The 26,554-nt window shown below is 42.1% G+C and overlaps 1 protein-coding gene across 15 annotated transcripts in view; it reads left to right on the top strand.

The window, feature by feature from the left end:
• DCP1B (decapping mRNA 1B) overlaps positions 1 to 26,376 on the top strand; it is a 59,252-nt gene extending 32,876 nt beyond the window's left edge. For 9 of the 15 annotated variants that reach the window (XM_025995482.2, XM_025995488.2, XM_025995487.2 and 6 more), the window contains 6 exons: positions 4,460 to 4,526; positions 6,711 to 6,846; positions 14,219 to 14,347; positions 15,821 to 16,678; positions 18,970 to 19,218; positions 21,557 to 21,775. In XM_025995482.2, the coding sequence (XP_025851267.1) occupies positions 4,460 to 4,526; positions 6,711 to 6,846; positions 14,219 to 14,347; positions 15,821 to 16,678; positions 18,970 to 19,218; positions 21,557 to 21,637 (1,520 nt within the window). In that variant the 3' untranslated portion in view covers positions 21,638 to 21,775. Of the gene's footprint in view, positions 1 to 4,459; positions 4,527 to 6,710; positions 6,847 to 14,218; positions 14,348 to 15,820; positions 16,679 to 18,969; positions 19,219 to 21,534; positions 21,776 to 26,134 lie in introns of those variants that run through there. The other 6 variants (XM_025995483.2, XM_072766347.1, XM_072766341.1 and 3 more) reach the window with 4 other exon arrangements.
• The last annotated feature ends 178 nt before the right edge of the window (positions 26,377 to 26,554 follow it).

Raw genomic sequence — 26,554 nt, 5'->3', positions numbered from 1 at the left:
AGAGAAATGGTACCATAAATCAAGAAAAATGATATTTGAGTGAAGTCTCTAAAACAAATGCTTACATCAAATGTATGATTAGATGCTGTTGGCTCTTACATTGGGCTTATTATCCCACTCATTTGGGAAAGACTTGATGAAAGGAATGGGGTTTGAATGAATTTTAAAATTTTGGTTTATCCTTCACGCAGATTTGTGTAAATCACACTACCCCAAATCCATAGTTTTCCTAGTGAAAAAAAGAATTTAAATGCCTTCTTTGCTGCATTCCAACTAAGAAATATATATCCCTATGCTTTTGAGTGAAATTACTGCTAAAGGGAGAGAGAGAGAGAGAGAGAGAGAGAAAGGGAGAGAGAGAGAGAGAGAGGAGAGCATTACCCGATCAGATATCCTTCTCTTGCCTGTCTAAATTTTACATGTGGTTATGTATTATCTATTTCCTAACTGTATGGAAATATGCCTTTATATTTTAAAGTTGCACAAATATTAGTCTGAGTCCTTGGTAAAAAATTGCAAGCTACCATTCATGATTTGGAGTTGAAAGATATTTGGGGTAGAATATGGAACAAATGATAAATGTCTTAAAAGAACAGATTATATAGAAATATTTGTTAGGAACATAAACTAGATGAGGTAAATCCCCAAAGAACATCCAGAATGAACTAACACTCCATGCTAATAACAATGCAAGAGTTTGGGATGCCTGGGTGGCTTAGCAGTTTAGCAACTGCCTTCGGCTCAGGGCATGATCCTGGAGTCCTGGGATCAAGTCCCACATCGGGCTCCCTGCATGGAGCCTGCTTCTCCCTCTGCCTGTGTCTCTGCCACTCTCCTTCTGTCTCTCATTAATAAATAAATTTAAATCTTAAAAAGAAAAAAAAAAGAATCCAAGAGTTCCTTTTTTTTTTTTTTTAAGATTTTATTTATTTATTCATAGAGACACAAAGAGAGAGACTCGATCCAGGGTCTCCAGAATCACACCCTGGGCTACGGGTGGCGCTAAACTGCTGCGCCACCGGGGCTGCCCAGAATCTAAGAGTTCTAAATGAATGTGTATCTAAGGACATTTTGAGACTGCCTCTGATGACCTCTTAATTAGCCTCTTAACATTTTATCAACTTTAGATTTTTCTGCTGAAGAAATCAAAAAAGAAGAAAATACCATTATCAGATACCATCAACTTGCTCTGTCACCTATGTATACCTAACAATATTCAGACATGAAATCTAATACGAGATTTTGCTTTCCTCAATCTTCCACGCAAAATTAAAAGGAAAAGGGAAGGTTGATGCTCCGATAGATACATAAAGGCAATATTACCTTGCCTGTTGCCCCAAACAGTGGTTTTGTTTCTGAGTGAGAGTTTCCAAAGCATGAGATAGACCAGGACAGTGTGATTTTCCGGAAAACTTCACAACTGTGCTGTTGAAAAGTCCTGCATTAAATACGAAGAGGATTGCCAAAAGGATGAGACCTTATGTCACACATTCTAGACATCATTAGAATATTTTGGAGTACATTTCAATATGTTCTTCCTATTCTTTCCTCCACTTGGGGTTTCTTACCTCCAGGAGGGATGTAGAAGCAGTTGAGTTGAGCTTCATGCACCAAAGTGCCCTTAAACTTCACCTCTGCTTCAGCAGCAGAGTGGCTGGAAAGCGGCTGGTATGCAGGCACAGAGGGCTGGCCAAAGGCTCGAAGCATGGTCAACTTCCAGATGTGTGCTCACGGGTCAGATTTTTTAAGGAAATAAATCTCTTCCTCGGGAGCTTCTCTCCGTGTAACTTCCTAAAGCCCAGAGATTCTTCCCACAGTAACGTTTTAAGCGTTCCACGGGCTTAAACCTCATGTCACCTCGCTGCAACTTTAGGTCACAGTGATTACTTTTTCAGATTTAGAATTTGAAAAACCACACCTTCTTTTTGGGTTCTTTTCAACGAGTTTTTCCTTCCTCATCTGCCATACTCACTGCCTACCTAAAGATGGGCCTCTCCCCCGGTGGCTCTACAGGAAAACTGGAATTGAGACGTGCGGTAAATGGCTTCTGTCAGCATGTCAGCTCATCACCTTCCTGAGGCGTGATGATCTCTGGTTTTCATATATCACCACGAGCTGCTTTGATATACCCTCTTGTGCAGGAGAGCGATAGGCTTGTCCAGGGGTTGGGAGGCCTTGGGCCTCAGAGGCAGAAAACTTCGGTTGGAATGTGCACGCTCATGGGCCTGCTGCCCCCTTCCCACTGGAATGCAACCCAAGTCGCAAAACTATTTTAAGGAGAAAAAACTTAGGCCCAGTTTGACATTTTATCTTGGTGCCAGGACTGTTGGTAAATCTGGTTTTTTTCTACACTGACTGGTTACATTTTATGTTCAAACTGAATATTAAGTGGGATGAAAGTGCTATTTCAGAATGAGCCCGTTTTAATCTTGAAGTCATGTTGTTTTAGAGATAACTGGTCAGGTCCTAAAGAAATCTCCAGTGTTTTAAATAGTATTACAAACATGGTTTTCACGTTGGGAAGATGTTTTCATAGCATTTTTCCTGCCTAAATCTGCATTTCAGTTATCTCATGATAATGACGTTGTCAGACTGCTTTTCTGTTTGTATCAACAGTTTCCTTGGCATTCCACTCTTAGGAAAACCTAATTCCTTATGTCAAATGCCACAAATATGTAACATCAAACACAGAAACAAAATGACACTCAGGACATTTCTACTAATATATCCTACAGATGAGGCACAAATGGCTGGCTTCCCTGCTGCCATGGGACCTGAGGTTTCTTAGTCATGCTGTCTTTCTCCCCTGTTACCACCTTTCTTTTTTGATGCTTTTGGAAAACCCAGTCTCCCAGGAAAGGAAGTTATCACTATAATCAAAAAGTAGGGTAGGCAGCTAGTTTTATAACTAAGATTAAAACCATCATAACACAAACGTATTCAGATTTATTGTCTTTGAGTTTCGGTGGTCCAGTGTACTTTTCTTATAGGGACACACGGCTAGGTGGGTGTGTAGCAATATGTGTAGGCAACCAAAGTAGGCATTAGTGTCTATGGTCTGCAAACAATCTTGAATGAAAAGTTTTAAGATACACATTTAATGATTTTGAGATGAAAGAACTTCTTTTTAATATTAAGGCTGTCTTAGCACATAGGCTTCAGAAATCAGATGTTCTTTTTTCAAAAGATTATCAATGTGTTAAAGAGGGAAATTTGTGTGTATTTCTAAGAGAATAAAATGGTCTTGTTCAAGAAAATGCTAGACGGTTCTTTCCATTTTTCCCCCTCTTCACATGTTGATTGGTAAGATAAAGATTCCTGGCACACTAATCATAAAAAGTTTAAAACCCGATGGCCACCTTTTGGCAAGTCAGTAATTCAAATTTATAGGGTTCCTTTTAAAAATATCTCCTTAAAATAGTACTAAGAAGACATTTCTTGAAGCTTTTGTTATCTGAGTCATTACTGACAAGAAGCAGAAATCCCACACTGAGCCATTGGTCAGGTTGGGTGGGGGGAGCTGTCAAAGCATCACAGCTGTTTTAATGACCAAATAATATTCACATAATTAAATATTTTGAATGTTTAAATTTTTAAACGTTTTTCCTTTAAATAACATATTTTGTTGGTTTTCTTTGCCCTATCACAATATTTCTGCTGTTTTCAAGAAGCTTTTGAAAATATATCTGTAGTTAATGCATTATTTATATGATTAATACCACCAATTGGAACTATTGGAACTATTTAGCCTTTGCTATAAAAATGATGTAGATAGGCACATACTAAGGTATACAGTTTATTTGAAAATTGTTAAGTGAACCCATAGCAGCTACATTATACCACATTTTTCTTTCATTACTAAGTGATTAAGTCATGGTCATATCTCATCTTTCAACAGTTGTAAATTTTCCATATGGGCATTTTGAAGTCAGAGACTTGTTGAATTTTATCTATACTCTGTCCTAACTTGTGGCTAATAAAGCTAGTTTTTTGGTGAACATATTCGTGGAAGGAAGAGGGCGGGGAGAGGTTTCTAGGCCTAATTTTGTGAATCAAGTTTCTGGATACTTCACAATAAAGATGAAGTATGTGTAAAAATGTGCAAATGAAGTCTGGACACAGTGACATTTCAAAGCCAGGAGTTTAGAAATTCTGATTTCTAATACAGATTGAAATCTGTATTCACTCCTTTAAGCATTGCCAAATGCCTGTTACGTTCAGGTGCTATGTTGTTAGAGACAGTGCACTTAATTGGGGACCGTGTGTATCTGCATATGTGTAAGACCACTCAGAGTTCTCTGTGAGCTTAGACAATTCCAACACTAGGTTTTCAAGCTTAAACTTTAAGTGATTTGTTTCATTTATCCCTAAGTATGTATTTTCTTCAAGTTGGCAAGGAATTTCTTTCCATTTTGTAGTTTTGAAGGTGCTCATAATTTGTTTGATGTGCTTTTTGCAGTGTCCATTTATGGGATTTGGTTTTATGATAAGGAAGAATGCCAAAGAATTGCAGAGCTTATGAAAAAGTAGGTGCTGAAAGGCTAAGTATTTTTCTGGACATGATGCTTTTGTTTGTGTTTCTCAGTTTAACTCCACTATACTCTTAGCAGAATACATCTCTCACAGCAGTCCTTCCCACCATGGCTAGGAAAACATTTGCCATTACTTAAATGAAAAATAAACATAAGTCACAACTTTTTACATTTTCACTAGGTAAGATTTATCATGGAGAATGGTTCATCTCATTTTTGTTCTGCATGTGTGAAATATCTATAATATGAATTATTCCAGATGGCAGTTTTCTTCAATGTTTTCCTCATTTGTAAATCAGCAGGGTTCTTTTTCCTCTGAAAAGTTATCAGTATGGCTGTCAGTAAAAAGAACATTTGGAACATTTTAAAGGCTGCTATACCTTCTCTAAGATCTTTCATTTCCTTCCCGCCCTCAACGATTTCCTTTAACTGCAAATCCATGGTTGTGGAAGCTCAGTTTCCCCCCATCTCAAATGCTCTGAGTACTTAGGATAGACTCTATTTTTAATCTGATTGGAAATATCTGTGTTAGTATCAGTTTAGTGATCAGTAAGCAGTCCCTTTTCTTATTGCTAGTCTCTTTTTAATCTCCTGATACCTTGTGGTTTGTCTCAACTGCGTTTGGGGAAACTAAATCAGGGTCTGCCTGTCCTACTGTTGGCTCCCCTGACTGTACTGAAAGGGAGGCCCAGGTAAGCGTCCTGTCTCCTTTGTGACTGGGCAATTCTTTGATCAGTCCTTGAGCCCTAAGGCTGCTCCCTAGGAGGCAGTTATCTCCCTGCTCTATGGGGATGGTTTAGAGCCTCAGAATGAATTAAATTTCCTACATATTCTGCATCTCAGCGCATCTCAGCCATCTCAGCCGGTGACTGGCCTCCTCCTAACGCACAGTATTGGCTGCTGCCCATGCACATTTGACAAAACATCTCCATCTGTAGAAGAACCATTTTCCAATTTTAAATCCTGGGGCAATGAAATGACTAAAAAGTGACCCCCCAAAATGAAGTGTGGGGAACACTTTTTTATAAATAGATTTATGAAAATCTAGCTCACGATAACTTTTTGTAGGTAACCAGCTCATGTTGCAGATGGTGATTAAGTGTGTTCAAACTGGTATTTACCCCCATAACAACTAGTTCTTAACACATTCATGTTATTGTAAACCATACAACGGATAATAATAGCAGGATTTCATATAGATGAAAAAATACTATGTGGCTCAGCCAGGAGACCATGTTCAGATTGTTAGCATTCTGCAGTAATTACTTAACAGCTGGGGCAGAAAATTGATTGTTGACTAGCAATAAGCAGCTGATATGTGTGGATTCTGAGCCCTTCAGAATTAAATCTCCCCGTAAGTTCTCAGGTCTCTTTTACCATAAATGACATGGCAATTATAAAAATTTGAGCTGAAAGTCAAAGCACACAAAAGGAAAAGGTGTTTTTCTCAGTGTCACCTAGCACCATATAGGAGCAACCTGGTCTCCCTCCTGTATTGTATTCAGGGAAACAGAAGACCTCTTCATTGCTCTAAATTTTTTTTAATGCCCTGTCTTCTAGAATGGAATCTTTGCTGTTTTAAGTTGTCAGAGGACTATAGGATTTGAGTTGCTGAAATCAATTTTGCTTTGACTTCAAGGCACGTTGAAACAAGGAAGGGAGGGGAATCTCGATTTGCCGTGCAGTTTGCTCAGTGTTTGAGAACTCTGAATTGGGTTTCCTCAGCAATTAATGAGTCCTTTTAAGAATGCTCTAAATGAGGAGTTGGCCAACTTTTTCTGAAAAACAAACAAACAAACAAACAAACAAAAACAAAAACAAAAAACATAGTATTTCCAGCTCTGCGAGTCACAACTACTCAACTCTGCAGTCCTTGTGTGAGAGCTGGCCGTAAGTGTAAGTGACGCATAAACCAGTAATTGTGGCTGTTTGTAACTTTCTCTACAAAAACAGGTAGTGGGCCCGATTTGGCCTCTAGGACATAGTTCGCCCACTCCTCTCCTCTAGGTTCATACATGTACTCAGTATACTCAGGATCTCAACTCTTCTTTCACTTCCTAAGCAGTCTTACTTCCACTATGACTATAACAAGATAAAACAAGTGAATGGGACTTAGATGGTTTTAAAAGCCACTTAAGTTCATTTTTCTTGTGTGGATTTTCACCTCTATTTTTCTAGCCTAACTCAATATGAACAGTTGAAAGCCCATCAGGGAACTGGAGCAGGAAACTCCCCAATGATCCTCAATTCAGGAGAGGGCAAGGAAGTAGATATCTTACGAATGCTCACCAAGGCCAAAGATGAATACACCAAGGTGAGTTTTTGTCTTCCCTTGTGAAACATACTTAAATCCTACGGTGGTAATATGCTTGTTGAGAAAGGCTTATTCCTTCCACCAAATAAAATTGAATGAAAAATTAAATCTCTATTTGCTTTTAGCAGGCTAAAGAAGACCATTTGTTTTAAGTGGATGAAAAGGTAGCCTAAGAAATCAGCAGCCTTCCTATATGCAAATAGTATCCAGTCAGAAAATTTCCTAGAAGACGCCATTTACAGTAGCAACTATTAATATAACATTCTTTGGAATAAAATGAACAAGAAATGAGCAAAACCTCTATGAAGAAAACGTTTAAACACTCCTGATAGGCATAAAAATAGACTTGAACAAATGGAAAAGTATGTGTGTCCTGATTTTCCTTCCCTTCCCCAGTGTTCATCTGTTCTCTTAAATTTCACATATGAGTGGAAATCATAAGGTATTTGTCTTTCTCTGACTTATTTCACTTAGCATGATACACTCTAGTTCCATCCACTTTGTAAGTTTTCTTAAACTTACGAATTTACAGAAAATAAAAGGGAAGAGGGGATACAGGCAGCAGAAAACAAATGGCACCAAGGAAGCAATCAGAAAACTCCTGAATGAAGTGGGACATGCTAAAGGACAACTGGCCAAGTTTCTCCAGGATGCCTTTGGTTTGATGGTTGACTTACCCTTGATTGGTAGACTGTGAGCTCCTTGGGCACAGAGAACACCCTGTATTCATCTTCATAAGCCTAGTTGTCTTCTATGTTCCTGGCACATATGTGCTGAATAAATGGTTGTTGATTGACTCAATGAATATGAATTAATCATAGTTTCATTGTCCTTCGATCAGAGGGCTGGGACAGAGACATTTCAATCTCATATGCGGTCAGTAACAATGATTTCTGTATTTTCCATTTTGCTTAATTCTTCAGCAGCTGTTAAAAAACATTCTAATGACTTAGCAACTGTCAATTAATTATATTTTACCTGATTGTACTATGTCAGATTAATCTGAAATTGCGACATTTTGGGGGCACCTGGGTGGTTCAGTCAGTTAAGGATATGCCTTCAGCTCTAGTCATGATCCCAGGGTGCTGGGATCAAGATCAAGCCTCACATTGGCTTGATCGTTGAGGAACCTGCTTCTCCCTCTTCCTCTGCTGCTCGCCCTGCTTATGCTGTCTCACACTCTCTCTGTCAAATAAATAAATAAAATCTTTTTTTAAAAATTAAAAATTTAGGGATGCCTGGGTGGCTTAGCAGTTGAGTGCCTGTCTTAGGCTCAGGGCGTGATCCTGGAGTCCCGGGATTGAGTTCCACGTCAGGCTACCTGCATGGAGCCTGCTTCTCCCTCTGCCTCTCTCTCTCTCTCTGTGTCTCTCATGAATAAATAAAGTCTTTTTTAAAAAATAAATAAAATTTAAAAATTTTAAATTTAAAAATAGTGACATTTTTACCCTCCAGGGACTTAGGTTCTGTGAGGCAGCATAACAATGGCCAATAAATAATAAATGCAAATACTGAACAAATTATTTTCTTACTTCTCCTTCCCTCCTCTCAGCACACACACACACACACACACACACACTTTATTATTTTTATTTTATGGTGTTTTGACATCTTAAAAGTCTTCTGGTTGGGACCAGAATCCTCCTCCCTGGGCTAGCCAAGTTTCTGTTTTTGTTTTTGTTTTTTATAAGTAGGCTCCATCCCAGCATGGAGCCAAACACAAGGCCTGAAATGACAACCCTGAGATCAAGCTGAGATCAAGAGCTGAGTCACCCAGTTGACTAACTGCCCCTGGGCTAGTTAATTCTTTGAGCTAGCAAAGGGCCCAGCCTGAGGCTGCCTTTGACGTGCAAACTAACCACCCTGCGCTGTCCCTCCTCTATCTGACCCCCGCACCCCAGGAGGCAGTAGTCCTCTGCCCTAGTCATCTCAGGTCCTGGGACTAGAGACCACCCTATTGTTTAAAGCCTACTGAAAATTATCCAACTAGCCAATCCTAAAGTGCAGCAACCCCCATAGAGGCTCTTGCCTTGGCTTTCCCCTTGCTCCTGCTTGGTGTTTCCTGCCCACCCTGAGGCCTCCACAGGTGGCCCTGCAGGGTGAGCTGTGCCTCCTGCTTCTAGGACCTCTGAGTATATTTTGGTTTCCTGAGCCTCTCTCCACAGTCTCCTTTTTTTTTTTTTTTTTAAGATTTTATTTATTCATGAGACACACAGAGAGAGAGAGAGAGGCAGAGACACAGGCAGAGGGAGATGCAGGCCCCATGCAGGGAGCCCTATGTGGGACCCAATCCCGAGACTCCAGGATCACGCCCTGGGCCAAAGGCAGGCGCTAAACCGCTGAGCCATCCAGGGATGCCCTCCACAGTCTCCTCTTGTTGCTGCACCTGACTATCTCATAAAAGAATACGGGACACACACGCACACACACACAGAAACCCTCCTCTGTGGTTTTGGAGACAATTTAGGCCATTACTTTCTATTGTACCTGTGACTTGCAGTGTTTCCCCCTCACTTTGTCCTTCAGCAGGTACATATTCTTCAAGGCCCAGTTAAAATTCCACTTTTTACATGGAGTTTTCCTAGATCTCTTCATTCAGATTAATTATTCTTTCAACTGAAATCACCAGCCTGTTACTATTTAGAATTTATTTTGATCTTCCTCATTTATTACAGTTAAGTAACTTCTCCCACCATGAACTTGTTGAGGTCAAAATGTTCTATTCATCATTACATAACCCCCAGATTGGTTGTGGTATAATGTTGACATGAAGCAGAAATATTTAATCAGTATATAGAGTTGATTTTCTATAAACTCAAGTCCATGTTATATACATAATGTTAATTGCTCCAACCATGTGGTAAACAGAAGTGATCCCTTCTGCCATTAACAGCCAGATGATGAGCACCCGCATGATCCTTTTAGTTCTCTGCTCTAAATTCTTCTTTCCTCATTGCGTAGCATATGAATCTTCAGATTCTTCAAGGATTACATAATGTTGCCCCAGTCTATTCTCCTAACCTCACTACCTTCTCCCTGCACTGCCCCCTACCAATATTTAAAACTCCTGCCAAACAGAGTAACAGCATTGCTTCCTGAAAGCACCTTCATGGCCTCCTTCCCATGCTGTCCCCAGTCTTCTACCTGTCAACGTATGGTCAGCCCTTCAGGGCTCATTTCACATGTTCTTTGTCCATCCTGTTATTTTGATCTGCACAACCAGATAAAAATGCTTCCCTGTGACCTTCCATTGCGTAATGCAAACTTGCTTTATATTTGCTTGTGTTTGTGTCCCCTCTTCAATACACAGACATTTCAGAAAATGTGAGAATCATGAGTAAAATGGCTCTGGGATACTTCAGGAAAGGGGGAACACAGAAAGAGGCAAAAGAGAAGACAAAGATTTCCCTCGGAATTCTCATGTGAGGAAGTACCTGTCCCATCACTGGGAGTATTCAGGAAGAGACTGCATGATGATATACTAGGATACAAGGGGAAAAAAGGTCTCACTTCTCTGGGTAGGGATTAAATTCAGTGACTTCTGAGATCTTCCCAACTTCAGAATGCTTCAATTTATGAAAATCCCAAAAAGTAAGAGGAGGAAAACTTTTGATCTAGGGGTATATGATGTTGGTAAAGTAAGCCTAGTGACATCAGATGCAACTGTTTCCATGAATTTAATAAAATAATTTGAGAACCTTATTTTGGCCAATATTTTGTGCTTTTCCCCCTAAGAAATAGCTTTCTGTGAACCTGCTATAAAGTAGCATGATGTTAATTTGAACTTCACCTCCTTTTACCTCCTTCCTATTAGACTTCTAGTTGAGACCTAAATGAACAATAAAACCACCAACTCTCAGTAAGAAAAAGAACCAGGGCCAGAAAGGATCTTTCGCCATATAGTTCTGAGTATGCAGAAGTAGACTGTTTTGTATTTTGTGGTTTAAGGCAAGGATTAATAGCTCTCTTTTAATATATCGTGACTTATTTATGAAATTAGAGAAATTGCTAAGTGTCTTCTGATGTTCAATGAGAAAATTCAAAAAAGTAAAAAAGGGAAATAAAAAATATCCATAAGCCTATAACCCAAGGATGTCTACTTTTAATGCTTTCAGTGTATTTTCTTCCAGATTTTTCTCTTGGCCTGAGTACATTGTGTGTGTGTGTGTGTGTGTGTGTGTGTGTGTGTGTGTGTGTGTGTGAGAGAGAGAGACAGAGACAGAGACAGAGACATAGAAAATGAGATCATGTGACATAGTTTTTAGGGCTTTAAAGAAGTGCCTCAGGATCTCTATGGAGAATCCATTATACACTCTCCAAGTCTTTTTTTTTTTTCCAAATGCCTTAAAGTTATTTAGGTCAGGAGATGCATAGAAAAAATAAAAAAAAATAAAAAAAAGGAGATGCATAGAAAATTAAACAGCTGGAAAATGAGCTACAAACTATTGAGGTAGATGATGTTTAATTCCGAGCAATTTGTAGCAATTTTTACATGAAAGCAAGGCTTCAGTGATAGTGATACAGAATACAGCTTCTAGCAAATTTTACTTAGAAAGGCTATCTAGGGCTAGCAAGAGACAGAGCAGCCTCTTGGCCCAGATATTCAGTGTATAGCGAAGGTAGGAGAAAAATCTGTTTCTCCTTGTTTGAAATTCAAGGCCCGTGAACATAGAGAATGAAAAAGTAGGGGTGCCTGGGTAGCTCAGTCAATTGGGCATCCAACTCTTGATATCGGTTCAGGTCATGATCTCAGGGTTAGGATATCAGGGTTGTGAGATGGAGCCCTGCTTTGGGCTCCACACTCAGCATGGAGTCTACTTGTCCCTCTCCCTCTGTTCCTCCCCCCACTTGCACTCTCTCTCTCATAAATGAATAAATAAAATCTTTTTTTAAAAAAGGGGGGAAAAGTACAGAGTCATTCAGTGAAAGTAATCTGAACATCCACTTTCTTTTACATAGCAAGCAGAAGTTAAAGGCTTTCATGCTAAAATTTTGTAAGTGACTGTATCTTAGGCTGTATTCTTGTGTTGGTTATTGTCTTTGGAAAGCCAGGCCACTTGGTCCATGCAGCCATACCATTAACCACCAGCATGCACCTAAGAATTAGAAATAGCATTCTATGACTCATAAAGGGATTTCACACCCCAATTAATGTAGTGTCAAATATCCAAATTACTGATAGAATTCTTGGAAGAAAATTATAAGTCCTTTGTACAATTAACTGTACAAACCCAAGTGAACATGGTAGTGATTGACCCCATACTCCTACATCCTTGAATTAGAAAATACAACCCAGTGACTGTAAAACATTGGAAGCCTTAGGTTCCTGAGGGTCGAGATTATGTTTATAGCTCATTCCATTTCAGGGACAGTGTGAAATATTTTCTTACCTGAGGCCTTGACTGTTGAAACTAGCAATGCTATAGAGATTATAGAATAGAAGATAGTGGTTTTATATTCATTTTTATTTGGTGTTTTTACAAGATAGATAGTGCCATCACTGCTGTTCTTTGTGTTGTGAATCCTACTGTGTTAGCAGTTGTACGGTTGGTGAGATTAATGTGTGATAATGATTCAGTGTATGAAAAGATGAGTCTTGTCTCTTGTCTTCCTCTGTAAAGTTTTAATTTGTAGGGAGTGGCTCAGAACACTCAGATTTGAATTACTCTGTTTATCTTAAAAGTCAATTATTAAATAAAGATGATGTTAGTAATTTTTAAATCAGTGCTTTGAGTCAGTTTTACTTTTGGGTTTGTAGACCAAAAAGGATCAGTTGCTTTGATGATACAACTCTCCAATTTTAAGTCAACTGCTAATGGATGAATGAAACCATAATGTAATCCAGACATGGCATTTAAAGAATTTGTTTTTATCGCTGTTTATCAAGTATTAGACTCGGTATTTTTAAACTATTGCTGCTTAAGCATATCTTTAGCCTTTCAAATATCCAAGTATCTCAGAGCCTCTAGGTCTTGCAGGCTGCTGCTGTTGGTAATATTTTAGGGCACTGCAATTGTGCAATACTAAGAAAAATTAAATTGGAATTTGATTTATACTCAAATATAGCTCATATCAGAGGAGATTAAGTAATTTTCCTTTTGCATGAAAATCTACCAAAAAATAGCTACCAATTAGATGAAATAAAGAGTGAGAAGTTACATTCTTTTATAAAGATTAAAGCATTAAACCATATAATGATTGTCCTTCTCCGATTGACTTACTAAAAAAAAAAAAAAAAAAAGGACGTTTGCCATGCAATACCACTTTCAATCAAGCATCTGTGAAATGTAGATCGAGGAAGGGAATTCTCAGCCTTGAACGATTCTGGGCCCTGCTCCCTTGGCTTTCACAGTGACCTGGGTCCAAATGGCTGGGAAAACCCTCAACAGGAGGGCCCTATTTCCATCCCTCTGAACACTCGTTGCCTGTCTGCTTCCCTTAAAAAGAAAGAAACAGGGACGCCTGGGTGGCTCAGTGTTGGGTGTCTGCCTTCCTGGGGTCCTGGGGCCCTGACTCCCACATCAGGCTCCCTGCTGGGAGCCTGCTTCTCCCTTTGCCTCTGTCACTGCCTGTCTCCATGTGTCTCTCATGAATAAATAAAACCTTTGAAAAATGCACAAAGGAATAATTAATTAAAATGAATGAATGAATGAATATATACATAAGCAAGCAAACAAACAAATAAAATCGATCAAGGGGTGCCTGGCTGCTGGCTGGCTCTGTTGGAGTGTGGTACTCTTCATCTCAAGGTTGCGAGGTCGAACCCTACCTTGAGTGTAGAGATTGTATAAACATAAAATCTTTTAAAAAAACTTTTTTTCTTTTTTTTTAATTTTTTAAAATTTATTTATGATAGTCACACACAGAGAGAGAGAGAGAGGCAGAGACACAGGCAGAGGGAGAAGCAGGCTCCATGCACCGGGAGCCCAACGTGGGATTCGATCCCGGGTCTCCAGGATCACGCCCTGGGCCAAAGGCAGGCGCCAAACCGCTGAGCCACCCAGGGATCCCCCCAATTTTTTTTTTCAATCAATCACTAAAAGCAACCTGTCAAACCCGGGGAATATAAAAAATAGTGGAAGGGATTATAGAGGAAAAGAGAGAAAATGAGTGGAAAAAATCAGAGAGTGTGACAAACCATGAGAGACTCCTAACTCTGGGAAACAAACAAGGGAGTGGAAGGGGAGGTAGGCGGGGACGGGGTGACTGGGTGACGGGCACTGAAGGGGGCACTTGACGGGATGAGCACTGGGTGTTATACTATATGTTAGCAAATCGAACTCCAATAAAAAAATATACATATAAAAAAATTGTAAATAAAATGATTAAAGCTTCTTTAACACCAATAACGAGGTTCTTTTTTCGATTTCAGTGTAAAACCTGTTCTGAGCCAAAACAGATAACCAGTTCATCTGCCATCTATGACAACCCCAATCTCATCAAACCAATTCCAGTGAAGCCCAGCGAAAACCAGCAACAGCATGTACCTCGGCCCAACCAGGTATGAAATCCTCTGCTTTCCATCTGCAATGGCTCTATAAGACTGTTAAAGAACTTCTACCCAGAGTATAGTCACAGGGGAGCATGGTACTGTTCAAGGATGCTTCAGGATAAATCCAAGAAAGATTTCAAATTTGAGATTGTTTTCATTTTAGTAATATATTCTTTCTAGAAGAGTGTTGAAATTTTTAATTTTGGCATTTACCATATTCTGCATTCGTCTCTTGGGGATTTGAACTCCTTAGAGGATAATGTATTTTTTAAAAACAGTAAACTCATAACGTCAGAACTGACAGGAATATTACCTGCCAGGCGGCCATAAGAGAAAAGGACACTGAGAAAAGGACAGCCAAGGCAACAACATTCAGTTAAACATCTCAGAGCACTTCCTCTGCTCCAGGTACAGTCCTAGGCGCTGTGTGCGTAGAATGGCATTCCTTTTCTTATGAGTGCTATGAAATTCCCCTGGAGATCTGCTGATTTGTCACTGTATTCACATCTAAATATATAAAACTGATAGCATTTGGGGGATAAGTGTAGATATTTTCCAGAATAGGGCAGCACAAAATCACTACTCTGCAAGTCCCATTATTGATTGTAAATGTAACGAAGCTATTTCCACTACCTCTGGTTATACCTCATTAAAGGTTCGGGGCTTTTTTAAGGAATTCATTTAAATCAATTTTGAATGAGCATAAAGCCAAAAGAGCTAAAGACTGGCTAATGAAAGTCTTGTATTGAATTTTTGAAAAAATAAATCTTTTCTAATTATCTTTTAGCTTGCTTTTATTGTTTGGTATCTGTGGAAATATTTTATTTTAATAAAGAAATTGGAATATGTTGACATTAGAATAAAGCTCATGTTTTCTTAGTCCAACAACACAGAAAACAGCAGAAGGAGCAGGAGAGGATACAGGGCAGGAACGAGGTAGCTTTATGAATGACGAGGCCAGGGCAGATTGTATGTATGCATATGACGATTTTTTTAAAGCAACTGGTGTATAGTTGAAAGGATCAAGTTAGGTTAAATGACTTATCCTAAGTTTCTCTAATTCTACCAAAAGCTACTGACCTCCTTGTGTTCCTGTGTGTTCTCAGCATCTTCTTATACTCTCAGGGTTAGGTGGACTTCCTGTTGAAGAGATTATTTCCCTTTTAGTAACTATAACTTTGTACCATAGTGGCTCGCAGTCTGTGAACCCCAGGCCCATTGAGAGCTGTTCTGTCAATCAGCAGATGCTAAAACATAACTGCTGTCTTCGGTGTGGGAGGGTCTAAGAATGTTGTGAAAATTTTTTACCTGAAAAGGAGGTCTTAAGTTTGTAAAATTGATTAGAATTAAGAGTTTTTTCATCCTCTCTAATTGATCCAATGTAAATAGAAGAAATCATCAGTTAGGCTAGCTATGTTTCATAGCCTGCCATACAACCAAATTAATGTAGACTCATTTTTCAGACGTTTTTATTTTTTCCAGACTTTAGACTCCGAATGCCAACACTTGTCCTTGACGGCTCTCTTTGGAAAACAGGACAAATCTCCATGTCAGGAAGCTGTGGGCTCCCCACAGACCATCCACCAGCAGCAGCAGCAGCCACTTCCGATGAGGCAGGGGGTTGTACGCTCCCTCTCCTATGAGGAACCCAGAAGACACTCACCCCCCAGTGAGAAGCAGCTCTGTCCAGCCATTCAGAAACTCATGGTCAGGAGTGCAGACCTCCACCCACTGTCAGAGCTGCCTGAAAACTGGCCCTGCAGAAATGGCAGTACCCATTCTGCTGGGGAGGTTTTCCTGGGACCTGTCCAGCCAGGGTCTCCCCATAGCGTTGGGACTTCTCAACATGTCCAAAGTACTTCCAGAACTCAGAGCCTGTTGGAGAAGCTTCAGAGTGCCCCCAGGCCAGCGAATAAGTATGACCCTAGCACACCAGCACCTGCCAGCTCAACTGCCCCAAGCCTCAGCACCACTGTCCCCACTGCTGCACCTGGCGCTCCAGTAAAGGAGCTGGCGGCTCAGGCACAAGTGGGGTATTTCAATGGCTCCCTTCCACCTCAGACACTCGGACATCAGACTTATGGAAAAGAGCAGCCCACACATCCAAGACCAACGCTCCCCCTGTCCGGTAATCAGACTAGCAGTTCTGGAGTGATCTCCCCTCAAGAGTTACTGAAAAAGCTTCAGATTGTACAGCAGGAGCAGCAGCTGCACGCGTCTAACCGACCAGCCTTGGCCGCAAAGTTTCCTGTGGTAACTCAGAGCTCTAGAACAGGGAAAGCCCTGGAGTCCTGGATGGACAAGACACCCAGCACAGAAAAGCAGGCTCCTCTTTTTCAGGTAAATACCTGTGAGGTTGGGGTGGGGGTGGTATTGCTACAATATTTAGTGAGTACTTGGTGAAACTTAGAATCCACTTCAGTGCTCTAGGGACATTTCTGTGTAGAACAGGGTGCCAGAAACTATATCTGTGCATCTTATTATCACCATAACTTTCTGCCTGGAGAGAGAATCCTTTCATTGTTTAGCCATCTGGGGGCTTCCCTCCTTTTAGAGGTACTTTATGTGTAGAGTTAAATCTTCACAGTGTTATAAGGTCTGAGAGAAGCTCGTGAACACAGGAAACAACACAGACATGCGAAAGAACCCCAAATCTTTGACCATAAACGTTCACTGTCCACTTTGAAATCATTTGAGATACCAGACACCTGGTCTCTTCTTATTTTAAAATCATGACTGTTTATTTATTTATTCAGTAAATATTTTGGAGCACTTACTACATGCCAGGCATTGTGCTTCCTGTGGGTACACACCTGCGGGCCTGTCACGAGCAATGAGGCTTGCATACCTACCATCTTGACAGGGCCCGTAGTCCTGGAGGTACTTGAAGTCAACAGAAAAAATACGTATTAGCTCCTCAGAGGTACAGGCTGTTTTTATTTCTATCACCAGTGTAACTTAATGAAGATGGAGAGAGGGGTAAGTATGCCATCGAACTCCCCACGCCCACCCCCACCACACACGTGGAGGGCCAGTCGGGGAAATACTGTGACAGTTAGAAACACTCTGTCCTTCAAGGCAGGTGACCCTCTGTATCAGTAACTTGGAACAGCAATAAAACCACAGCTACTTCTTTGCCTGTGAATAACATCTGAAGATCTGACTGATTTTTTTCCCCCATTTGGATTGGTACAAATTCATTGAAAAGGCATTGGGTTTAAAAATTAGGACATTCTCTTTGCTTATTACAGATGTCATCATTGGTCCTTTTGTCATGTTTTGGCAAGTAGCTTACAACAGTTCCTCAACAATCCTTCACTTTTTTGAAAACAAAGATGATGAGCATGTAGCATAAGTCTTTGTATATGTGAGAGCCTGAGTGAAAGTGTTCTTATTCGTTATTTATTACAGTCTCAAAGAAAGGTTGTTACCCACCCTCATGCTCACTTCAGTGTGTATTGTCCCCTCTCTCTTATACCTCCTTTTTTCTCTTGGTGGGATGGGACACAAGGGAAACTAGGACAGTAGATGGGACACTGCAAAAGCTGGAGTTAGTAGTTTGACATCAGCTGCTGCAGACACAGTCCCATTTCTCTTCAGCACCCCCAGGTGTGGAGAGCCGATCACAACAGTGCGTGTCTGTCAGCGCACACAGTGCTGGGACCCCCACTGTGGTGGCATCCATTCTAGCTCTGCTCAAAATGGCAGCTAGGGGTAGTTAAAGGAAACAAGCACCCTGCCTTCCTCTAAGCTTCCTTCTGCCCACAAAGATACTGAGGGAGTGATTATAAAATCACAGCAGCTTCTAGACTCCTGGCCTCTATGACCCCCTTCTCGTGAATTCTTTTGTGGCATTCGAAGGCTGATAAGTAACATTCTTCTTTCTCTCCTGCATTAGAAACAAATGAGAGCTAGCTGTGGGAGTCAGACCGGGATCAGAATGTCACTTGCATAACTGGGAAAGCTATTGGAAAACTTAATTTTAGGTCTTTAGCCACGTGAGGTAGACGTACTCGGAGTGATAGCAAGTCAGTGGCAGTGCCCAAGCACGACCCGTCCTCCTTGCCCCTGAAACTTGAGCTGGAGAAGCCAGTCATGTGTGCTGTCTGCAAGCAGGCCGATCCTTTCAGGAAGGGACTGAGGAGGGGTGCACCCAATAAGCATGCCTCCCTCCCAGGCAGAGAGAGGCTGGGAACGGTCCTCCACCTGGAGAAATCAGGAGCAGAGATGTTGTGGGTGCCCCCAGCCAGTGCGACAACTCACGTTGGTGGCTGGAGCTTGAGGTCAGAGTGGTGGACAACTGGGGAAGAGGCCAGCAGTCCTACATGCACACTGCTGAGCGATAGTAGTAAACCAGAAAGAGAGTCACTCAGGGTGAGCTTCATATGCCATGGGAGCCATAGTCACGATGGCGAGACCACTTGAGCTGCTTGGGAAGATTGACAAAAGAGAATCCGTGGAAAGCTGAGCAGGAATCGGGCTCCCACAGGCTTTCCCACCCAGTGCAATGGGAACAATTCATACTGAAACCCATTTACATCCACACTTGCAAGTGAGGGGCCTCTCTGTCCCTTTGCCTTTCTTTTCAATGAGCCACTATTTAACTGCTGCCCTCTATTTGCCATGAGCAGGCCACCTCGCCCCCGCATGTTCCTGCTACGCTGGCTCCTTCTCTGCTTATGTCCCCCATGGTGTTCACACAACCCACCTGTGCCCCGCTGAAAGAGAGGGATGCTGGCCTCTTGCCCCTGGGAAGCCAAGAACCAGCTGCCACTTCCAGCAGCCTCCTCCTGCCTCTGCCAACCCAGGAGCCCCCCGTGATCACCAGCAGCCCACTTACCAGGCTACAACTTCAGGAAGCACTGCTATACCTCATTCAGGTAGGAGGGCCGCATTGCCTCTTCTTTCCTTTCCTCACACTGCCATCGGCTGCCACTCTGAGAGAGTCAGTGAGCTGATGCCTACTTAGTCCTCCCCAAGAATGAAGAGACCATGTAACAATTTCACCTAATCCCAGCGGCTGCTGTGCTGTTAACTAGATGAGATTGGGTATCTCACGACATCGAAGATTTTCTAATACAGAGGATTAACTGAGTCCTCCAAGCTATTGCCTACCTGTAAAGAAAGAGGCGCATGCTGTGTAGTTAAGCAGCCCCTGGAAGGATCGTGGGTGCTGCACAGTGTCCAGACAGCTCACCACTGGGCAGTAGAGGTGAGAGCCATCTGGGACAAGCGGTGGCATTTAGGGGAAGCTCATGTGCACTGCTGAAGGAGGGAACTGTGGGGAGGTAAGTCGTGGCTGTACGACTAAGGGCATATTTTACAGATAACTCTGAAACCTGCTAATTAGGACAGGTTGGAATGACAAGACTTTGTCAGCCATGAGTGTCTCACTTAGCTCTCTGAGGAGATAACAATGTGGCAGCTGACACTGGTCGAGAGCTTTGTGCCACACACTGTCTTAAAATGTGTTACATACATTAATGCATTTACTCATTATACAACAACCCTATTATTTTTTCTGTTGGAGAGACAAGGAAACAGGCTACGTGACAGGCCTGAGGTGAGAGCTAGTAAGTACACAGTGGAGCTAGGATTCAGCCCCTAGAGCATTGTCTAGCTGCACAATGCTCTTGCCCATCACACTGGGCTGGACCACCACAGTAACAGGAATGGAAGGGGCAGGTCCCGTGGCACCACTTGGCCATCCACCTAGCGAAGCACACCCGAAAAATAGATGCGAGGCCTTGAAAAGTGGGACACTTATCCAGACAGACTTCAGACACCTCAGTTAACATAGCTACATGTCTTTTTCGTATCACCTTTAAGAAAATTTTTGTGGCACTTGGCTCAAGCTTTAGCAGACTTTCAGAGAACTGGCTAGCACTTTGCAGTTGTCTCATTCTAGTTGAAAAGATAGTGGTCTCTTATTATTAAAAACATGTTTTAAAGGCCACGTGTTGTAGCAAGAAGGGAAGGAGCGGGGGCTAGAAACCAGCATCTGAGTGTGAAAGCAGATGAGCAGTCCACTAAAACTAAACCACAAAGGAGTGGGCCATACTAATTCATGAACAAATACCAGGGTAAAAACATTTCCCGCCTTTTCAACCCATTCAAGATAAGTTTGTGATGACTTAGGACATCTATAAGCTTTTTTTTATGAGCAATAAAGAAAAAAAACTTAAATTTAAAGTGAAAGTTTCACATTGTTTTTCTGGTTCATTCCATTTAAAAAAAACATGATTCCAAAGATCTCTGCATAAGAGCCAACACTCAAAGTCTAGAGCAGGCCCTCTCTGTTGCTAGGTAGAAATTTACATTTATGTTCCCTCCACTCTGCACACTTTACTGTTCCCATGTTGAAGACACCACCTTCCTGATGAATGCTTGAAAGTCACTCATGCACTCTGTGTTTAGCCCTCACCTGTTGGTAGGACGCAGTCTCACACAGAGACTTTGTGGCTACTTTGTAGGAAAAACAGGGGTAGCATCGCTGTCTTTCATTGCATGAGAATAATGCTAGCTTTGTGCGTGGGGTGCCAAGAGGGAATGAAGGAGGAATGTGAAATGTGGGTGAATTGCTAAAGCTTTAAAGGATTTGAGTGGGAGGAGAAGACTCTAGAATTAAAAACCAAGAGCACCACTGTTTAGACCCATGATTCTCCCTCAGCCCCCAGCCAGGCAGAGGAGCCCAGAGGCTACCAGTCAGTCTCACTGCTGCCCACTTGCCCAGACAAAAACTTCCTATAACTACTGGGAGAATTAGGCTCGTTTTGGTGATATAAATGAAGCATATTGCAGGTAAATCTTAACTAATGCTGAAAGCAAAGCGTACACATTGTGGGAGATTTTGGAGGACCCCTGAGAAGCCCTGGCAGCCTCCTAAGCAAACTTGGAGAACCCCTAACCTGGATCATTGCCTCGCAGGGCAGCCTTCTGTTAGGACCCGTGTCTTTTCATTCAATACTGCCACGTGGCTGGGCTCCTCATGGGTACTGTATGTACCGAGCACCTCTCATGGTGACTGTTGGAGGCCAGCGGCTGACCTGGCCAGGCCTTGACCTTCATGTGTGCAGTGAAGGACTGCCCGCCGTTGGAGCAGACAGGTAGAGATGCACATCTTGGTGTCAGCACACCAGCTCAGCTCCAACACAGAGGAAGTCTTGGTTCCTGCCAGCCAAATCACATTCCCTCAGGTCTCTTGGTTTTGTTTTCCAGAACGATGACAACTTCTTAAACATCATCTATGAAGCTTATCTCTTCAGCATGACACAAGCAGCCATGAAAAAGACCATGTGAAAGCCAAACATTTTAAGACTGATTTTCAAAGTCCTGTGGCTCAAGGTTCTTTCGCGTCCATGGTGTTACCCTAAATGTTTCTGCCCTTAAAAAAAAAAAACGTATATATAACATGAAGTAAAATGTTTCAGAATTTTCTTTAGTCGAGATTTTTTTGTGATCACATCAGTCAGTACACTTGGTACCAAGAATCCAGTGGATAGAAAAAGTTTTTTGCTCATATAACACAGCAGATTCCAAGCTTCGGTTATTTTTTTCCTTACATGTAGGGGGCCACTTCTGCAGGAATTAGCCTCTCAGTAGGAAGGGCTGTTCTGGAAACTTGGCTTCTTTTTTATTAATAGTTCTGGTGGTTCCTGTTTGCCAGCTCCCTTGCCACAGTGCACGCCGGCCACCAGGTGGCAGTGTCACCCCACAGACTCCCCTCCAAGCCCTGCCCCAGCCCTTGGAACTGAAGGTTTTCTTCTACCAGACAAAGTAAACCTTTCATTTGTAAAAATTCGGTTGGCATGTTTTCCCTGGGCCTTTGAAGGGAAATTATCTTAAAGGTATTTATAGCTAGTTCCTAGAGGTTAGTTGTTCTAGGAGTCCACAAGTGGCCCAGATTTCCAGTAATACTTCACTTATCCTGCTCATGTTATTTCTTTTGGATGAATATGCCTGCCCGTGTTTCCAAATGAACATTTTGTCATTTTTACCAAAACATACTGAGGGGAAGGTCACAGAAGATTTTAAAGGCTTTTCTTAGCCTCTAAAGAGAGGTAGTAGGTTGTTTAGGGGCGTGATGGATAAGGACTCTTCAAGCTACACAGCAGATTGATTTTTATGTTCACAGAGATGAGGAGCTTAATCTTGGAGGGAGTCAGAAGAGCCCTTGCCAAGTTGTTAAGGCCCAAAAGTGTCCATATGGGAATTACTCCCTGCTGAGTATTAGTAATAAATAAAGCGTTGCATATCTGTAGCTCTTTTTATTCTTAGATCATAAAAGAATCTCTCGATCACTGCATGGAAGACAGGTTTTATTCTAATTTTATAGGTCATACAGAAGGCATGGGAAAAATAGATTTCCTCACAGCTCTGACTTGGGCTTTAAGCTTTGGCCCAGCAGGCAGTCACACTGCCAGTGGTATTCCTCAGGATACCACCTCTCACACCTCCTGCAGGAGTGTACCTTTTCTTCTAAGGAGACAGGGTGGGCATAAAGGAATGGACTCTTACTAACCTCTCACGATGTGCCTTCCACTAGGAAGGAGTCTGTTGTTACCTTCTTATGTTTAGGAAGGGACGATTAATTTCTATTTTTTTTGACATCTCTTACTCATCTAACACAGCTGTAAACCCATGTGACACTCTAATAAAATACTTGAAATTAATCATTGCACATGCAACCTCTCCATATTCTTACAGAGAGAGACACACATGAATCTATTATCCCAAAATCAGTGATTGTGCTCACTTCTGTAACAGACATACTAAAATTAGAATAAAATATACAGTACACTTAGACTGCTTGCCAACCTTTTCTTTAAAAAAAATTTCTTTGATCATAATTATATGTTGAGAGTTGCTTCTCTAGGGAGAAACAAATTCCATTTTAAATGTTTCTAATCTACCTAGAGGTAGAAAATGGCTAATTTCTGAATTTTTTTTTAACCTTAGCATTGAACAAATAGAATAGAGATCTCCATTGCAGCACCTCATGTGAAAAGATGCACCATGCTATGTGACAGAAGAGTGTGAGCCCAGCATGGCCAGGCCCTCACTGCAGGCTTCATTTGAGCCTTTTTAGGTCAACACCGCAGTGATCTGTTTTGAAAAGTAATAAATTCTCCATCCTTTACTGGAATGAATCGCTTTAAAAGTGACAGGCCCAATTCATTTAGACCAAAGACTAAGTCACCCTTTTAAAGGACACTTGGTGACAGAGTGCTTATTTCTTCTATGTGGCAAAGCAGAGAAGAGCTTCTTTGTACAAAGAGCTTTCTCTAGAGTGTCCAAGAAATAGGCAAGAAGAGTTATCTAAGGCACTCTAAGTTAGATTTCATCTATAAATTAACTTTCCTTTTTCCCACTCTACACCCCAAATTCTGAGACCATCACGAATGCCACTCCTGGGTGTCACTGGCTCCCAGACAGCAGTTTTAAGCTAATTGAGATAATTGTCCTAAAGGCAGCGTCATCCAATGCAGTGGATTTCAACCTTGTAGAAGTTACGGAAGTCAGTTCTGCCTGCTGTGAGGGACAGAACACATAGCCCTGTCAGACAGACTTGCCTTCAGTTCCTGCACATGTGAGCTTCCCTGAGATGCAATGTTTTCGTGTGTAAAATGAAAGTAATACCCATGTCACAGGGTCCTTAGATGGGAGCAGTTTATGGAAAGCAGTTCTCTGTGCCATGCACTCTAGAAGTATGGGTTCCTTCCTGCCCCCTCTGTTATTTGCCGTGTCCCAGTACCTGGCCATCAGGATGAGGCCTGCAGCTGCTGGAATGAAGCTCACCTGCCATCATTTGTCAACTGCTGTAACCTCAGTGTTAAGTCTTACATCGACGCTTATGTATCTGTGGTCACCTTACTCTCTTCTCCCCTTCATCTTTATCTCTATCAATAAAATGAAAGCAGTAACGCTTTGCCCCTTCCTTCTGAAGGAAATGTCATGAGGTCTCTAAGACAAAGATGTCAGTGTGATCCAAGATGATATTGTTTCTGCCCCTGTGTTTATGAGTAGAGCACCGTTTTAATTGGGTAAAGCACTGTTTTAATTGTAAAGCCAGAGAAGACAGTGCTGTTAATAGAACTGAACTTCTATTGTAGTCCTTGAACTTCTGAAAAGACACACATTGCTCAGTCTCCTGATTTGGAAGGCCAGGCATGGAGGTAATTGCAGAGTGAGAGAAACGTCTGTCAGTATCTTTAAGAATTTCCTAGTCTCTGTACCCCATCCAGCTGATACCCACAACTGGCTCCTTCCAACCTTTTCAAAAGGTGGACCCAAAGCAAAAAATTCTCAGGCCGAAGGCTCTCCCATAAAGGCACACACGGTTTGCATCTGGTAAGTCCATCCTTCCCTGAAACACTGTTAGCTCAGACACATTTCTCATGTCCTGACAGAAAGGACTCTACTTGTTTCCTTTTGAATGAGAAGTGTGCAAATCAGGGAAGATCCCTGTCCTTCTTAAAGACACCCTAACTATTGGATAACATTAGTCCTCTTCAATTCTCTCGGTTGTTAAAGAGAAAACCAACAGTTGACACATGTTAGGGCCTACGCCCCTGGGGTGTAATACCAAAAAGGGGAGGTGTCACATCAAAGACCTCTAAATGCCAGGCTTCACTTGGGTTCAACCATATGTCAGTACAAATGCAGGGAGGGAGAGGAACTCAGAATTGAGCTGTGAAGACAGTTCTTTGTTCTACTGGGCAGGGCTGGGCTGTGGTGTGGAGGTGGAGGGTGCTGCATAAGGAATGATGTCTCCAGACTCTAGACAAACTGGCAGCTCATTCCTCCTAGCTCCTGCTCTATCCAGCTCCTGCTTTATCCAGCTCCTGCTCTATTCAGACATGTGCCTCCTTCTCCCTTTTCAAAGCAATCAGCTTGCTTCCTAGGCTTTGGAACATTGAGCCATCTTTAAGGCTAAATTTATCATTTGCAGCCAGCAGGTTGTAGCAACACTTCAACATGTCAAGTTGCTTGCCTGCACAGATTGGTGGGTCTCCCCAGCATTTTGCTGAATACTTGATTTCAGGTTTCAAACGCTTGGCATCCCCCTCCCTTTTATAATTAGGATAGTGAGAGAGGCAGTTACAAATACTTGGTATATTTAACTCAACCTTGAGTAGCTAGATAGATATTCACCAAATTGAGTTATGAGTAATGCCTCCCAACAACTTAGAGCCTTGAGACAAGTACACAAATAAAAACTGCATGTGCAGACTGTGGTCTTAAAACATCAAGGGGTGGGGGTGGTGGAAAGCAGAGCGCTGTTGGTAATGTTCTCCAGGGGCTGAGCAGTGCAGACAGGCACTGTGGCTCTGAGCCAGCTAGCACAGCCCAAACCATGCAGCCGGGTGAGGACGCCTCAACTAAGGGTACATCAGGAAGGAAGTGAAGAGTGTTCTAAATAGGCAAGAGAAAGGGTGGCAAGCCAAAATCTGAGGACTTCCCTACAAGTCTAAGGACCAAGGTGGAAGGCACTAACTACCTGGGTGAGAGTTAAGGTAGAACATCCTGCCAACGTTGGCAGGAGCTGAAACAGATGCTCAAGATAGCTGGGGGTGTTGCCAGCTTAACGATGCTAAGCAACAATCAGGCCACTGATCTAGAAGACTGCGTATTGTCAGTGGCCCCATGGTGGAAGCTGCAGGTCCCATCCAGCTGTGTCCACATATGATGCTGTGGAAGATAGACCCAGTGACAGAAGCTCTGGCTCCTCCGACAGATTTGTTCTCACTTCCTGCCACCAGGCTGATAGGTAATGCCGACTGTGTCTTTTTGCAGCACAGCTAGAGCCTACACACTCGACTTCAGGCCTGGAAAGACCAACAGGGGGATGCCTGGGTGGCTCAGCAGTTGGGCACCTGCCTTCGGCCCAGGGCGTGATCTGGAGACCTGGGATCAAGTCCCGCATCGGCTCCCTGCATGGAGTCTGCTTCTCCCTCTGCCTGTGTCTCTGCCTCTCACTCTCTCTCTCTCTCTCTGTCTCACATGAATAAATAAATAAAATCTTAAAAAAAAAAAAAGAGAGAAATACTGAGCAACTTAGGGGTACCCGTAGTTAGGCAAAAGGTTTGTCTCAAATCCATAAAGCATGGGGCCTGCTTCTCTCTCTGCTGTGTCTCTGCCTCTCTCTCTCTCTCTCTCTCTCTCTCTCCCTCCTCTGTGTGTGTGTGTGTGTGTGTGTGTGTGTGTGTGTGTGTG

This window comes from Vulpes vulpes, chromosome 8 (genome assembly GCF_048418805.1).
Source record: "Vulpes vulpes isolate BD-2025 chromosome 8, VulVul3, whole genome shotgun sequence".
NCBI lineage: Eukaryota > Metazoa > Chordata > Mammalia > Carnivora > Canidae > Vulpes > Vulpes vulpes.
Note: the sequence above shows the minus strand (reverse complement) of the source record. Positions and strands in the feature narration are given on the sequence as shown.